The sequence below is a fragment of the Lacerta agilis genome, chromosome 3, assembly GCF_009819535.1.
Source record: "Lacerta agilis isolate rLacAgi1 chromosome 3, rLacAgi1.pri, whole genome shotgun sequence".
NCBI lineage: Eukaryota > Metazoa > Chordata > Lepidosauria > Squamata > Lacertidae > Lacerta > Lacerta agilis.
This window is the reverse complement of record NC_046314.1, coordinates 67,079,791-67,094,491: the sequence shown is the minus strand read 5'-3', so window position 1 is coordinate 67,094,491 and position 14,701 is coordinate 67,079,791. Positions and strand designations below refer to the sequence as shown.

At 44.7% G+C, this 14,701-nt stretch overlaps 1 protein-coding gene across 1 annotated transcript in view; it reads right to left on the bottom strand.

The window, feature by feature from the left end:
• Window positions 1-14,701, bottom strand: part of IGF2R (insulin like growth factor 2 receptor) — a 73,692-nt gene that overhangs the window by 13,084 nt on the left and 45,907 nt on the right. The window contains 14 exon segments of the mRNA XM_033144112.1: window positions 833-1,040; window positions 2,023-2,183; window position 3,841; window positions 3,885-4,034; window positions 5,784-6,002; window positions 7,258-7,529; window positions 8,308-8,433; window positions 9,925-9,993; window positions 9,996-10,050; window positions 10,569-10,687; window positions 10,690-10,758; window positions 12,981-13,067; window positions 13,070-13,116; window positions 13,570-13,667. Of these exon segments, the coding sequence (XP_033000003.1) occupies window positions 833-1,040; window positions 2,023-2,183; window position 3,841; window positions 3,885-4,034; window positions 5,784-6,002; window positions 7,258-7,529; window positions 8,308-8,433; window positions 9,925-9,993; window positions 9,996-10,050; window positions 10,569-10,687; window positions 10,690-10,758; window positions 12,981-13,067; window positions 13,070-13,116; window positions 13,570-13,667 (1,681 nt within the window).

Below are 14,701 nucleotides of genomic sequence, written 5' to 3'. Positions count from 1 at the left end.
TGACAAACTGCAATTATGTCACAGCTACCGTGCTAATTCCTTTCAATTATTATTTTTCCCCAATATAAACTGTGTGTGTTTAATACACACATATGGAGGAAGGAACGATCACCACTCATCATTCAGCCCGGACACTGAGATCCAGCTCCAAGGGCCTTCTGGTGGTTCCCTCACTGCGAGAAGTGAGGTTACAGGGAACAAGGCAGGGGGCCTTAAACAACTACCTGACTTTTAGAAGACATCTGAAGGCAGCCCTGTTTAGGGAAGCTTTTAATGTTTGATGTTTTATCGCATTTTTAATATTCTGTTGGGAGCTGCCCAGAGTGGCTGGGGAAACATAGCCGGATGGGCGGGGTATAAATAATAAATTATTATTAATAAAATTATTATGCACGATTTTGAATTTGCCAGAAATATGAGGTTCAGGTCTACAGGCAGGCACAAATAGAGATTCAGCCTTAGAAAGATATGCAGATCTGGTGGGTTTTGCCCACCTTCCTTGTCTTGGCATTGATACAAATCAGACAAGAAACAGCAAGCTGTCCCAGGAGAGTCACAACTTTGTGCTTTGCAGAAGCTCCACTTCAAAATTTCCCATGGGCAAGTACCCAGGGCTACTACAGTCTGCTTAGCCTCGGCTATGTTACCTCTCACTCAAAAATGAGAACCTCCTTCTTGCAGCGGGCTGCTGCGAGGGTGAATGAGCTGCGGAAATAATGTTGCTTTGAATTACCCTTTGGCTTAGAAGCTGGTCAAGTCTAACTACCACATGGGTGTGGGCTTAAAAACCTTCTCAAAAGTAAAGGCTCTTGCTAGCTTTAGAAGGCCTTACCTGGAGGGCACTCATCACCACCCGTATACTGCAAAATGACAGCTTCATCTTGATGCCGGTAGTCCATTTTCCTTTCATTTCTGTTGCCAAACGAGACGGCACTGTTGCCTGAGACCAGGCACACTGCTGCATCTTTGCACTTTCCTTGGGGCACACCAGCAGCACCAGAACACACCCCTAGGTGGTAGTTCTTGGACCCAGCAGAGATCTGTATGGGCAAACACCATGGTTAAAGTGCAAATAAGAGTAAATGAAAAATGTTAAACATGTCTCCAATATGCTGACGACATCCAGAAGACTGGGAGCAGAAACATAGCACAGTGTTACTGTCATCTTGGTTTGTCTAGTTGCTTAAGAGAGAAAAAAGAAGGAGCACTGTGAAGACTGCCATGGGAAATATTTACTTTGGCTGCTGCTTGCAAACAGATGGTGGTCTCAGTTTCAACAAGCAGTAAAACTTCAAGAACATAACAGCCCTGCAGAATCAGAATAACAGGTCCACCTAGCCAAGCATCCTGAACTCATGCTGGTGAACCAGAGGCCTTTTGGGAAGCCAAAAGCAGGACATGTACGTAGCAGCCCTCTCCCACATGGGTCCCCCACCAACAGAAGCATGCTTAAAAAATAAATACTACTGGAACCACTGACTTAAGTCAGTCTCCCACACACCCCAATTGTTCCATGTAACCATTGTTTACAAAAGGTTTTTGGGTCTTCCCCTGAAAAAACCCTGAATACTCCAACCAGAGTTTCCATTCTGGAAGAATTGTATTACTAGTCCACACTGTGAGATCACCTAGGGAAACACCCCATGAAACACCGCCGCTTGAACTTTCGAAAGCCTTCAGAACCGAATAGATGCAAGTTACACATACACACACACACAAAGGAGATGGGGTAAATCAAGTGACAAACGCAGTGGAGTTCACAGCAGCACAACTGGATCCTTTTGGGGAAGGGGAATAACCAAAGCTGGCATATGATGCCATACCAACTGAACTGGAGATGCTGAGGATTGAACCTGGGACCCGACGCATGTAAAACACATGCCCTGCCGCTGAGCTACGATCCGTCGCTTAGCACAAAGCTTGAATCAACTCCTTTCCCCCCACCATGATAGAAATAAGGTTTCAGTTCAAAGCATCCAGCTCCCTCGTTGGCCACAGCACCTAAAGTTTGCAGCACATCACCTTGTAAGGCTTTGCAGAAAGTCTGGATAGGTTGAAAGTGTAGTGCAGCTGCTCATCAGCCACCGAGCAGCCCGAGACGTCCACTTTATCAGGGCAAACAACAGGAGTGCTCCATTCAAATATGTATTCGCAGGTGGACTGCCCTATCATTTTGGCTTTCCCTGTCACCAAAACACAAACAAGAGAAAACAGAAAATTGTTTAGGCTTAGCTTACTGCAACCTTCTTATTTAGGAATCTGATACTCAAGAGCAAACTTTGGGTTAGCACTGTGATTCGTCAGATCAAAACAAACCATGGTTCTGGTGCAACACTAAGCCTGTGATAATGATTGGTTGCTCATGCTCATGCCAGAGGCAGCTGTGTGTTCACAGTAAGCCACTATGGTGTGCAAATGCTGCAAGTGAAATTAATCCCATTGCATTCAGTCTGTTATAAGGTATATATCATTTCTTCATCTGGACAAGTACTGGGTAAGGTTGTAGGTACTGTAGCTAATAAAAAGCTGATCTGCCACCATTATTCCTCTCCACCACTACCTCCTTATGGTGTTTTAGGCAATGGCTCTGACTTCCGAGGCCCATTCTTATGTAACCTGAACAGATGCTTTTCACGTACTCTGGTAGTGCAAGAAGCCAGAGATGATACGGGAGGCATCAGCGATGGACTTTGCAGGAGTGAGTGGATAACATCAACTCTCCGCCATGTGATTAAGGTTCACAGGATAACTGAGTAGCACTAGAAATCTCATCCTGCAGAAACTCTTGTGCCAATGAGGCAGAATACAAATGCCCTTTCTTCCCCAGGGTTTGTGCTGTCTACACTGAGAATCACTATTTAAACTGTTTGATTTTCTATCTATTTTAAACTGGAAACATGCCATGCACTTAGACCCATTAAGCAGAAGAATTTACCTCTGTGATGTGGGGCTTGATATAACATTATGGACACAGTGTTCCTGCTGTCTGCGTAATTTGCTGTCAGCATCCCTCATTAAATTCATATTAGGATCATCAAGACATTTAAAAAAAGCAGGAATAGCCTTTGAAGCTAACCACACACATCTGCTAAGACTTGCAACATTTTCAAATGTACACAGAAATGTAGAAAAGACATTAAAGGTCAGGTATTCTGACTGTATGTACTTCCTATGCAAGCATGGAACTTGCTAAGCACACACACACACACACACACACACACACACACACGGATTCTAAGAATCCCAGCTTTCCATTCAAGATCTTGTGAAGAAAATCTAGCAAATACTCAATACCTTCCACACCCCAAGAAAACTGGCAGTGCCTTGCACATCCCTGCCCTTCTCCAGTAGCAGCTACTCCATTCCTTAACCCCCACCCTAAACTTTCATGCCCTTCCTATTGCCCATTGCTCAACAAAAATTGGACTACAAAAAGATTTGGACACCTGGATTTTGGAAGAGCAACACGTTATATAAGCTTCCTGTTTTCAGAATTCAGGTCTACATTCAAACTCTGCAATGGTGACCTAGTTATAGAGTTTAGAAATAACTAGCATCTTCTATGGTTGAGAGTTCATCACAAGTGTTATTTGGGTGAGTTGAGGGTCAAAGATGGTCAGAGGCAAAATAAGTATTTCCCACCTCATGTCAAGGAAGATTTTAGTACCGAGTTTTGAGTTTTTGTGGGACATGAGTATAAGGCACTTTGAAAATCTCTGCAGCAGATGTACAGGCTCTTGTGGCACCTTGCAAATTAGCATTTGGAACAGATTTAATCAACCTTCACTCAATTCACTTTTGTCCTTTTTCCCAAAAGATTCTTCTCTTCCCCACCGCCACCCTTGATTCAGGCTTGGCAGTACACAAAATAAGATGACCATTACCAGATTTGTCCCTCTGCTGCAATGGAACACAATGAGAGAAGAATACTTGAGACTTTTATCTTCCGGACAAGGAGTGCTACTGTTAAAAGCAATGTAAACTTCATGTGTTGCAGGGTTGAGCTTGGGAGGCGCAGTAATGCGGCCGATATCCTAAACGAGAAAACACAACATATTAACTTGGTTGTGACACTTTCACACAAAGCACTGGCATGATTTTCCAGTAGTGCCAACGAGCCCCAAGACAAGATGCAAAAAAACCAAGAGAGGATTCCATTTCACATGGGGAATGGCAATGAACACTGGAAACTGCAAGAGCAGCTTCACAAGTAACGTGGAACAAGAAGGCAGTGTTCTTGGGTTGTACAATGATGGTAGACTAAAGGCAGGGTACTGGATTTTTGAAGGCTGAGTCACATTGAAAAACCTAGTAACACAGAGAAGAAGTTAATCTAAACATTCTTCCAGATGTACCAATTTATTAAGTAAAAGGAGCTTTCACCTAACGGTGGGCGATTCAACAACGCACCTCCCCTACCTGCAGCCTGAAGGGAAACAGCCCAGAATTCCACCACCTCATCCCACATGACATACAGAACAGCTATAAGAGTAAAAACAAAATAAAATAAAAAATTCCTTCCAGTAGCACCTTAGAGACCAACTTCTCTAAGGTGCACCTGGAAGGAATTTTTTATTTTTTTGTTTTGACTATGGCAGACCAACACGGCTACCTACCTGTAACTGGATTGTCTCCTTATATGGAGGCCAGGCGGCTAATTTAATGTATTACTCATGGTTGTCCCATCTTACTGTCTTTGGTCTGCTACCTTCCTCCATTGTCAAAGATGGATAAGCAAAGAGCATAAGCAACTTTAGAAAGACAGTTAGGACCAAGAAGTCTGCATTTCAGTGCTGCAAAAAGGCAACACAACTAGCACATGGCCCTAGTATCCAAAGCTCCTTTGTGTCAGGCAGGGGGGGATTTGAGTTGAGCAGGTGTCCCTTCACCTGGCCCTGCCAGGCTCTCCTGGCTACAGCCTGCAGAGTGATGCCAACATTGCTCCTTAGGCACAAAGTTCCCCATTCTGCTCACAGAACAGGCAGACAGGCGGAAGTGCCACCAGAAGGTGCTCTACTAGCAGCAGCCCATGCAAAGCCCCAAGAGGGTGGGAGAGGAAGGCACTGAGCTTGCCGAGGTCCCACTAGATTTGCCTGCCCCCACCAACCTTCTGCCCTGGTTGGTGTGAGCGGCAGGGCTGTGAACCCAGCGCTCTGTTAGGCCCTGCCAGAATTTCAGCTGCAGTCTTAGGACAGCATCCAACAGAAAGTTGATCCATTATAAAACAATCTGGCAAAATAAAAACATTTCCACGTCTTATTTCAGACTTTCCACAAAATAAGATGACCACATTGTTTGGGCTGTAATACGATTCAACGCTGCCTGTTTTCCTAATTTTTATGGCTTGTTTTTTTTCCTTTGAAAGAAGACACCGCGCTCTCCCACAGACCACATCACAAATTGATTTTGGAACACATCTTGAAATAGGTTTGCCATGAGATGTGGGGATCTGTCGCTCAAAAAATAGCCCCAAAGCCTTGAGTACAAGAAAAAAGCTATGCACTTCTTTGGATACAGACCATGATTTGGTAAGCAGTCACTTCTGGACAGTACCCCCCCACCCCAACTGTGAGGGTGGGAGAAGGAAGAATGTACAAAGGTATCCCTCTTTCCTCAGTGGTCCAGACCACATGCAGTTATAACAATAGTCACCATGCAGAATCAGTGACTTGTCCAGAGAGAGGCGACCCTCAATTCACCATAAGCCAACATACTGGTTATGAATTACGAAAACACTAACACCTTTGCTAAAGAGGATTGTTTGATACCTAGGGATAACTTACTATAGGAGGACCAGTAACTGGAACCATGCAGACAGCTGCTCCAGGTGGGCAGTTGACATCTTTGATGGAATTCAACGGGCGGCAAATATTTATATAGAAATCTGGAGTAAGGTCAGAGGAATCATCGAACGTCTCATCAAATGCCTCATAGGAGCCCGTCCGATGTATCAAAGGAGAGAGGTCAATTATTGTGCTGCCATTTGTAACTGAGCATTCCACCTGTTTGCAGTGGGAGGAAGTTCCACAAATCAGCACGTGCAGCTACTATTAGCCAAATGTCAACAAGGAAAAACTAAATCTAATTTAGCGGGGTCTGTTCTTTTCTGAGTGCTCCCCCACCCCCTCTACCGCACTGCAAGTCAATGTGTTCATTTCATCATGTGTTCAATCTGATCCCATCCCACCCTGAATCTCCCTTCAGCCTCTTTGTACTTCTCCAGCAGAGGTCACTTCTATCTTGGTCCTAGATCAGGCATCCCCCAAACTTCGGCCCTCCAGTTGCTTTGGACTGCAATTCCCATTATCCCTGACCACTGGTCCTGTTAGCTAGGGATCATGGGAGCTGTAGGCCGAAACATCTGGAGGGCCGCAGTTTGGGGATACACTTGATTGAAAGCAAATACCAGTGAAATGACACGTGTTCCTGGGCTGAGCCATAGGCACAAGAAGATCAACTTTGCAGTTTATTTATTGGTCAAGGCAATAACAGCTAAGGGCCCTGATTAGCCTCTCCCTTCTTGACATTTCTGCTTCACAGCAGTTGCTGATGCTTTGAGAGCATTGCTAAGTTGTCCAACACACAGTGATATATTAATCTCAATGGAAAGAGAGGTCTCCATTGACCTACCATTGGGATTCTTCTCCTCTTGATTCTTCTTCCGGAACTGACATAATGCTACCCAGTGTCAAGGAACTACACTGTGGGACTGTGAACTCCTTCATCCCCTCTTTCCTACACCCTTGCATGCAAATTTGCTCTGCCCTCCATGCCTGGGGTGGAGGGGGGTTGTGACTGACCATTAATGATTTGGTTAAGTTTAATGTGAATTCCGTTCCAGATATCCTGTGGATATCTACTGTTCCCTTAATCAAATGTAGAATTATGCCTGCACTGTACCAGAGTTATTGGCAAAATTGCATTACTTGGCAGGACTTTCAACTTCTCATCTGGCAACACAATTATACTGCCTCTGTTCTACTGTTACCTAAACAGAACACATCTATTCCTAAACAAAACAAAACCAAAAAGCCACCAACTACCCCCTTCAACAAAAGATACCACAAAACATACCACAAATTTTATGGCTCTGAGAATTTTGTATTGCCTCATTAAAAAAAACAACACAAAACCAACATCTGAAACTGGAGCATTTAAACCCATGCCTTTTCCAACTTAAAAATATTGCTTGCAGGCATTGTTGTTACTTTGACATTTTAGGTAACAGGAGCTTGATAAAATTGCCAATTCACTTACTGGACTCTCTTCTTCACAAGCTAAAGCCGTATGCCAAGAGAAATAATAGGCACATGCCGCCTCATCGAAGGAGACAAGGAAGGGCTGGCTACCTGGCCCGGCATCAGGCCTGCACACAAAGCTGAAATAGCTTGTATACTTCAGGTCAGGATTTGCAGGGCAGGACTCTCCTCCACTGTAGCTAAGTTTCAAAACTCCATCTTCATAAGTTAATGCTTTGGTCAGTCTTCCAGCACTGACTGGTTGCTGATGGCCACCAGTGACACAGACACCTATTAACAAGTTTAGAAGTGCAATGGGTAGGTTATGACGGAAGGAAGCTTGAGTTAAGCAGCTGTGCAATCCACCCCTTGGGCTGTTATATATTTCAACAGAACTGAGAGGGATCACATTAGTTACACCAAGCAGTTGAGAACTTTGAGGACTTCGCTCAGAAAAAGGAGGGTGTGAACAAAATATTACAGCGTGTGGAAAGCACTCGTTCTTAGAACACTGGGTTAAAATTGTTCATTGACTCTCTGGGCAGCCTTAACACAGTCACTTGCTCTCAGGCTCAGTTCCCAATCTATAAAATGGGCAGAACTGTGACCTACATTTAGCTTATGCAAGGAAATAATAGAATTCAATGTTAGCCTTTTTAATGTAGGTGAAATTAGATGATTCACTGGGCCACTTCCCACATGCTGCAGGGCATGATCCTACACCTCCTCTTCTATCCACCCAGCATTTCCATCCTACCAACAATGGCAACAGCCATTCAAGTGTGCCCACAAAATCCCAGTCTGTATGGGCCCAAATCCCAGTTGACATGCCAGATGAACTATGCAATCTGATCAAGAATCTTATACCCATATGCATGGATGGCCAGTCATATTAGAAGTGGCATAGGTACACAGAGTAGGCAGGAAGGAGAGCTGTACAGGGTAAAAGCTATTTCCAATTAAAGTAGTAGTATTGCTGGTTGTATTAGCTTGGTTATAAGTACAGAGACAGTTTCATGAGAACTCCACAGAACTTCCATGAGCTCCACTGAACACGTTGCTGACATACCAACTCCACTGCCACATGGACCTCTGGCTTCATCACACACACTCAGCCGCAATATTCTCTGGTTCCTGTAATCAGGGACAGTATAACCATCCTGCCTCTTTAAAGAATTAAGGTCAAAGAGATGGCCTGCAAGAAAAGGGAGGGGGGAGAGGATAATTTAGCTTTCTAGCTTCCCTTTAAACCACAAGATGACCATCAACTCAGACTGCTTTCAAAGGGGATTAGATAAGTTCATGGAGGATATTGTCCTTATGACTATGTATTACCTCCAGGATTGGAATACCAGTTGTGGGGAAACACAAATTGGGTGAATGCTGCTATTGGGTATCCTACGGGACCCTAACTGGGCACTGTCAAACAGGATGCTGTACCATATGGGCCTTTGATCTGATAAAGCAGCACTCTTGTGTACTTAGTCATACACTTAGGAATGTGAAACATGCACATGACCCATACAGGTACATGCACCAGAGATATGTGACTGGTTGCAGCACCTTGCTGTGCACATGCATACACACTAAAGGGAGGTTTACCCAGTGTTGCGTGTGAAGTGGCCCATAAAATGAGGTAGCAACCACTCTCCTTCGAATACAGAAATCCACAAATAAATGTGACATTATTGGTAGCTTATGTTGTTTGCCCTCACAGAAGTATTTGTGTGTTTTGTTCATATAACCTTCTGTCCTACTAGTGGGTATTTGGCATCTGTTTTTTCTTCACAGAATAAATAGCTGTATCCTGCACAATTGCATTGTAGCCCCAATGCAACCTTCCACTTGCATTTTATGGGTTGCATTCCTGTGATACAATGGGAATGACATATACCTGCAAGGTTTAGGAGTTAGGGAAGGGCTCTTCCTTACATGGCTCAATCCCAAGCATAATCCTTGGCATATTCAGGTGGGGCTGGGAAAAAGTCCATCTGAAACCCTAGAGAGCTGCTGCTGCCAGTGTTGACAATACTGAGCTGGATGGGCAGACAGCCTGCCTCAGTATAAGGCAGCATTCTATGTTCCACCAATGGAGATGAGCAAGAAGAGTAACTATCGCTGGGGTTCTTTCACTATTCCTACATCTAAGAAGTAGCTTGATACTGTAGGGTGTAGGAGGCTCCTCCCTTCAGATTAGCCTGGGGTCTCCCAAGATGGTTATTGAGAGTCCTAAGTCCACTACTGTAGGGACGCAGGTGGCACTGTGGGTTAACCACAGAGCCTAGGGCTTGCCGATCAGAAGGTCGGCGGTTTCGAATCCCCGCGACGGGGTGAGCTCCCGTTGCTCGGTCCCTGCTCCTGCCAACCTAGCAGTTCAAAAGCACGCAGTGCAAGTAGATAATAGGTACCACTCTGGCGGGAAGGTAAACGGCGTTTCCGTGTGCTGCTGTGGTTTGCCAGAAGCAGCTTAGTCATGCTGGCCCATGACCCGGAAGCTGTACGCCCAGCTCCCTCAGCCAGTAAAGCGAGATGACCACCACAACCCAAGTCATCGAAACTGGACCTAACGGTCAGGGGTCCCTTTACCTTTTAAGTCCACTACTGCTCTCTCCCATGGCAGAATGATTAGAGGTTGATTCCGGTTACAGCTACCCCGACCAGGCCCACGTGTGTGCCAAAGGCTTACCTGTAAGAGGGTTGGATACTGTGCAATTGTTGTGCACATTGGTTTTCAGAGGACACGCAGCAGCCGTAACCATATAAAAGTATATTCACAATCCTGAATGGCTGTTATAAGTTCAGGTTTGGAATCCTGGACAAAAACGGATTTGAAAGAGTCAACACCTGCAAAACTTCTGCGCTGGGGTACTGACAATATTTCTTGCAACACACTTTACCCTTCGGGGGAAGGCAGCAGGAATGTTGACCCCTGGGTAGCAGCCTACCTTCCCTTCAGAAGGTCTTAGCAAGGTTATTGTGGCCAAAAGACATAAAAGTATAAATCCCCTTGGACATCCATCAGTGTTAAGCTTCTGTTATAGAACCCCTCGTCACCACCCAAGATTAATCTGGACCACACACTGTTTGTTTCCTTCCCAGAGAACTACTCTGCGACGAGTTCCCCAGGGCAGCACAATTACTGCCTCGTCCTGCCAAGTGTAAAGGAGGAGTTTAGTACCCACAGCTGCAGATTTTGGGGTAAATTTGTCATTTTCATGCTATCTAAGATTCCGATCCAATCCCATGGTCCATTATTACCCCCAGGAGCCTATGCAATGGCTCTTCACATGGGGGGGGCATTAAAAATCCGACCTACGGAGGCATACTTACAACTGCATTTGCATCACACTTGAAGCGGATTATTGTAGACTTCTTCCTGATCTGGTCTGGACACTTCTCACCATTGATGTATTTAATAACAAAAATGCCATTTTGCCATTGGATTCCTCAGACACCTCACCCAAGTTTATATACTTGGACCCATCCATTAGGCAGGCTGCAGAATCCGGTGAACAGAAATCTATGTTTGTCACCAGAAAAGAGGGGGGGGGGAGAGAGAGAGAAAATAAAGGGTTTAGCATTGCCTGATAGCCTAGCCCACATTCTCTTGGTGGTGGTGGTGTTTTGGCACAAATAACATATTTAAGAAATGCTACCCAAAAAAACTTTAGAGTCAATTGAAGCACACATTTCTGAGGTCGTACAGGGAAAAATTGGGGCTTCTGAATGGGCAAAATCTGTATTTTTCAGAAATTATTTCGACGTTATTTTTCAGGACCACAATACCTCAAGGACTACTTCTCCCAAAATGAACCACCCTGAGATCATCATCTGAGGCTCTTCTTTGTGTGCCTCCTCCATGAGAGGTCTGGAGGGTAGCAACATAACAAGCATTTTCTGCAATGGCTCCCATTTGTGGAATGCTCTCCCCAGGAAAGTTCATCTGGCACCCTCATTACATATCTCTGGGCACCAGGCAAAAACGTTCCTCTTCTCCCAGGCCTTTTGGCTAAATTAAACTATCTATGGCCTTTTAAAGGTGTGCGTGTGCGTGTTTGTTACTATGTTATGTATTTTTGTGTTTTTTATATTGTAAACCACCCTGTGGTCCTCAGATGAAAGGCAGTATAGAATTTTAGTTAACAACAACAACAACAACTTGCTGGTGTGCCAGCAAGGATTTGGCCACACTGGGTCAACTTTAGACAAATACCTCCCCACATAAATTGAGATGGCATAGTTCCTGGGCAAAGAAACAACACATATAATTAGCTCTATGTGTCATTTCTATATATACTCAGAATCAGCAAAATCTAGTAATAAAATTTAGAGTATTTAGGTTATTATCTGCCATCTTAATAGTAAGATGTTTGGGGTGTGCCAGGGACAAATACCTTATCATATTAACCTTCAATTAAACAGGGAGGTATACAACATTACAGTGGTACCTCTAGTTACGGACTTGATCCGTTCGGGGTGCCGTTCGCACCCTGAAAAGTCCGTAACTAGAGCGCCGCTTCTGCGCATGGTGCAAAGCGCGCAGAATGCTTCTGCGCACGCATGTATGGCGAAATCCGGAAGTATACACTTCCGGTTTTGCCACGTTCGCAAGCCGAAAAGACGCAACATGAACCTAACGCACCACGAGGTATGACTGTAGTCATATTCAGAGCAGACCTATTGAAATAAATGGGTCTACTCCAAGTATGTCTTGGTTTGCTGTTATCCCCAATATAGAACACATTTCCCACGACTATTCAAAATAAATACCAGGGTTAGGAAAAAAATATTGCAAAGGCATAGGAATCAAGGACAGTGTGTTCACAATCACAGGTAGGAGCTGTTCCATTTACTACTCTTTTACCATGTAAAAAAACCCCTATGTTTGCATTCACAGTGGGTTACAACAGTGCTTTTAAATCTCTTTTCTGACATCCAACTCTTTGGACACCAATGTTCCCAGTGTCTAGGAAGCTATGTAGGTCATTCCTCCCTTGCTTCAGGGTAATTTTTAAGACAATGAGGCAGAACTGGTATGCTGTTGCACAAACAGAACGCTAGAAGAAGAATCAGATTACAGGATGCTTACAGCTTTCACTAAGCCTTAAATAGGACAGAGCAGGTTTCATAACACAGCTGCAGCCATAAAAGAGTGAAGATAACATTCACCTGCCCTCTCTACATGGAGCAGCCCAATATGAGAAACAAGACGGAGCAGATGCACAGTGGATTGCCTTCTTCATAACACTCCAGTTCCCAATATATAGCTTATCTTGCAAGCAACATCAAATTTTGCTATGCTTTGCACCTGGTGTCGAGGCAACAGACAGGATGCTTAGCTGTGAGGTAAGTAGGGATAGGTCTTAAGGGATCTTGGGGCTCCAGTCACTCTGCTACAGGATCTAACACTGACTGAGGACGAATAAAGATGTATGTATGTATGTATGTATGTATGTAACACTACTGCACAAACACACACGTTTGGGGTAGCAGCAATGGGAAGAGCTTGAACTGTCTGTGGGTGTGGCTTTCCGCCTTCTAACAGTTACCCAGCAGGCAGTCGAGACCATGCACTTCTAACAGCACATGGGTTTGCGTAAATGCCTTGCTATGGTGAAGTGGTCCCCAACAGAGCTGTGGCCTCCCTTCTTTCCTGTCCTGCCCCAGTGCAGTTCAATCCCTCTACTCGCCCCACTCCTGCCTGCGGCCACATGCAGCCTGCTCTGTCTCTCCAGTTCTTACCCGCTCCTCGATGTGGCACCAAAGATTTACAGACGTTAATGTAGTATTTTTGAGTAGAGTTAGGTGTTGAAATGGCTTCCCAGTTTCCTTATGCCGTGTCAGAGAAGAGAGATCGTATGAGTTGCCGGTACTGTCTCTGCAACAGAAACAAAGGACGTTATACAGCAAAAAAAAGTTAACAGGAGGACATCTGCGGAAAAGCACATCAACAGCGCAAGGAGTGCCATCAAAATCCAAGCAAAATTTCCTGTCCCTCCACATAGCTTATCTAGCGGAACGACCGGCATTCTTCTGTTAACTACTCTAGCCGCGCAAAAGCTCCTCAAGTATCTAGGGGTTCAGTATCTGAGAATTTGTACACAAGATGGTCTTTCGACATCCGCCATCCTCACCACCACCCACTTGTTAGTTGTTTCTGCTGATGGCTGGGAAACAAGAGGTCTCCCCCACCCCCCAAAAATCATCACACCGAATAGCTGCTTTAATGGCCTAGGCATCACCATTTAACACAGGCGGGACAGGAAGCCCTAAAGAAGGCGTGGGGAGGAAATAAATTTATTATTTCGACAGCCAGGTGAAGTCAACTTACTTATAGGAGCACTCGATGGACCTGGAAGGTAGGCAGGCAAGAGGAGTGTGCCACTCAAACAAATAGGTACAATCCTCCATTTCCTTCAGAAACACTGGCTGAGAAAAGAAAGGTAAAACCCCCCAAGACCCGTTACATACAGAAGCCGACAATACCAGTAGGGCTGAATGCAGACAACCCTACCCCATCCGAGGTCTGGACTACGGATTATGCGAAACAGTAACCATCTGCAAAAAGGTGACAAAGCAGCTTCTGCTCCAATGCACCATCTACATCTTATACTGGGGAAATGCACTGTGGTCCTATTCATACAAAATTTAAAACAAGACCAAATGGATTGTAATCAGAAGGGTGAATTTGAAGTATTTTGGCTAACATAAATAATGGATTCAAGCTCATCACTTTGGCATGTGCTGCTTTCACGCTACACTTTATTTGCTCAGCAGTTTTTACCTTTTTTTAAAAAACAAAGTGTAATTTTGTTACTAACAAATTTAGCTGTCCTAACAATATTTGGGTTTTCAGTACTTTTGGCCCAACCTACTTACCTGGTTCACATGCTGCATATAAATAAGCTGAATGAGAGCAGAATGAGGATCTACCTGTGCAATTATGATTGTTGCCACATAAAATCAGTGAAGAGGGAAGGGCTATGGCAATTATGGAATGAACTTGCAGATATCAAGCTGTATGCACACAGGTGCATGGTGGATGTAGTGTTCATGTAGGGCCCATCAGGTGGGCTCAGGGGCTGGGCATGCCTGTGCAACCCTCATCTCCAACTGCACATATGGCCAGCAGGGGCAGAACGTACCGTATTTTTTGCTCCATAAGACGCACTTTTTTCCTCCTAAAAAGTAATGGGAAATACCTGTGCGTCTTATGGAGCGAATGGTGGTCCCTGGAGCTGAATTGCCCAGGGGCCAAAAGCAGATTGTGCTTTTTATTTTACAAAGAGAAAAGGGAGTGTTGAAAGGACCCGCCTCAGCAGCTGATCAGCAGGAGATCAGGAGAGAGATAAGAGTCCCGGCTCCCTTTCAGCCCCGCCCTCCATTGTTGAATGTGCTGCAGAGGGAGGTTGTTTGTTTCCCCAGGACATGTGACTGGCTGATTAGATTATCTGTCTGAAAAC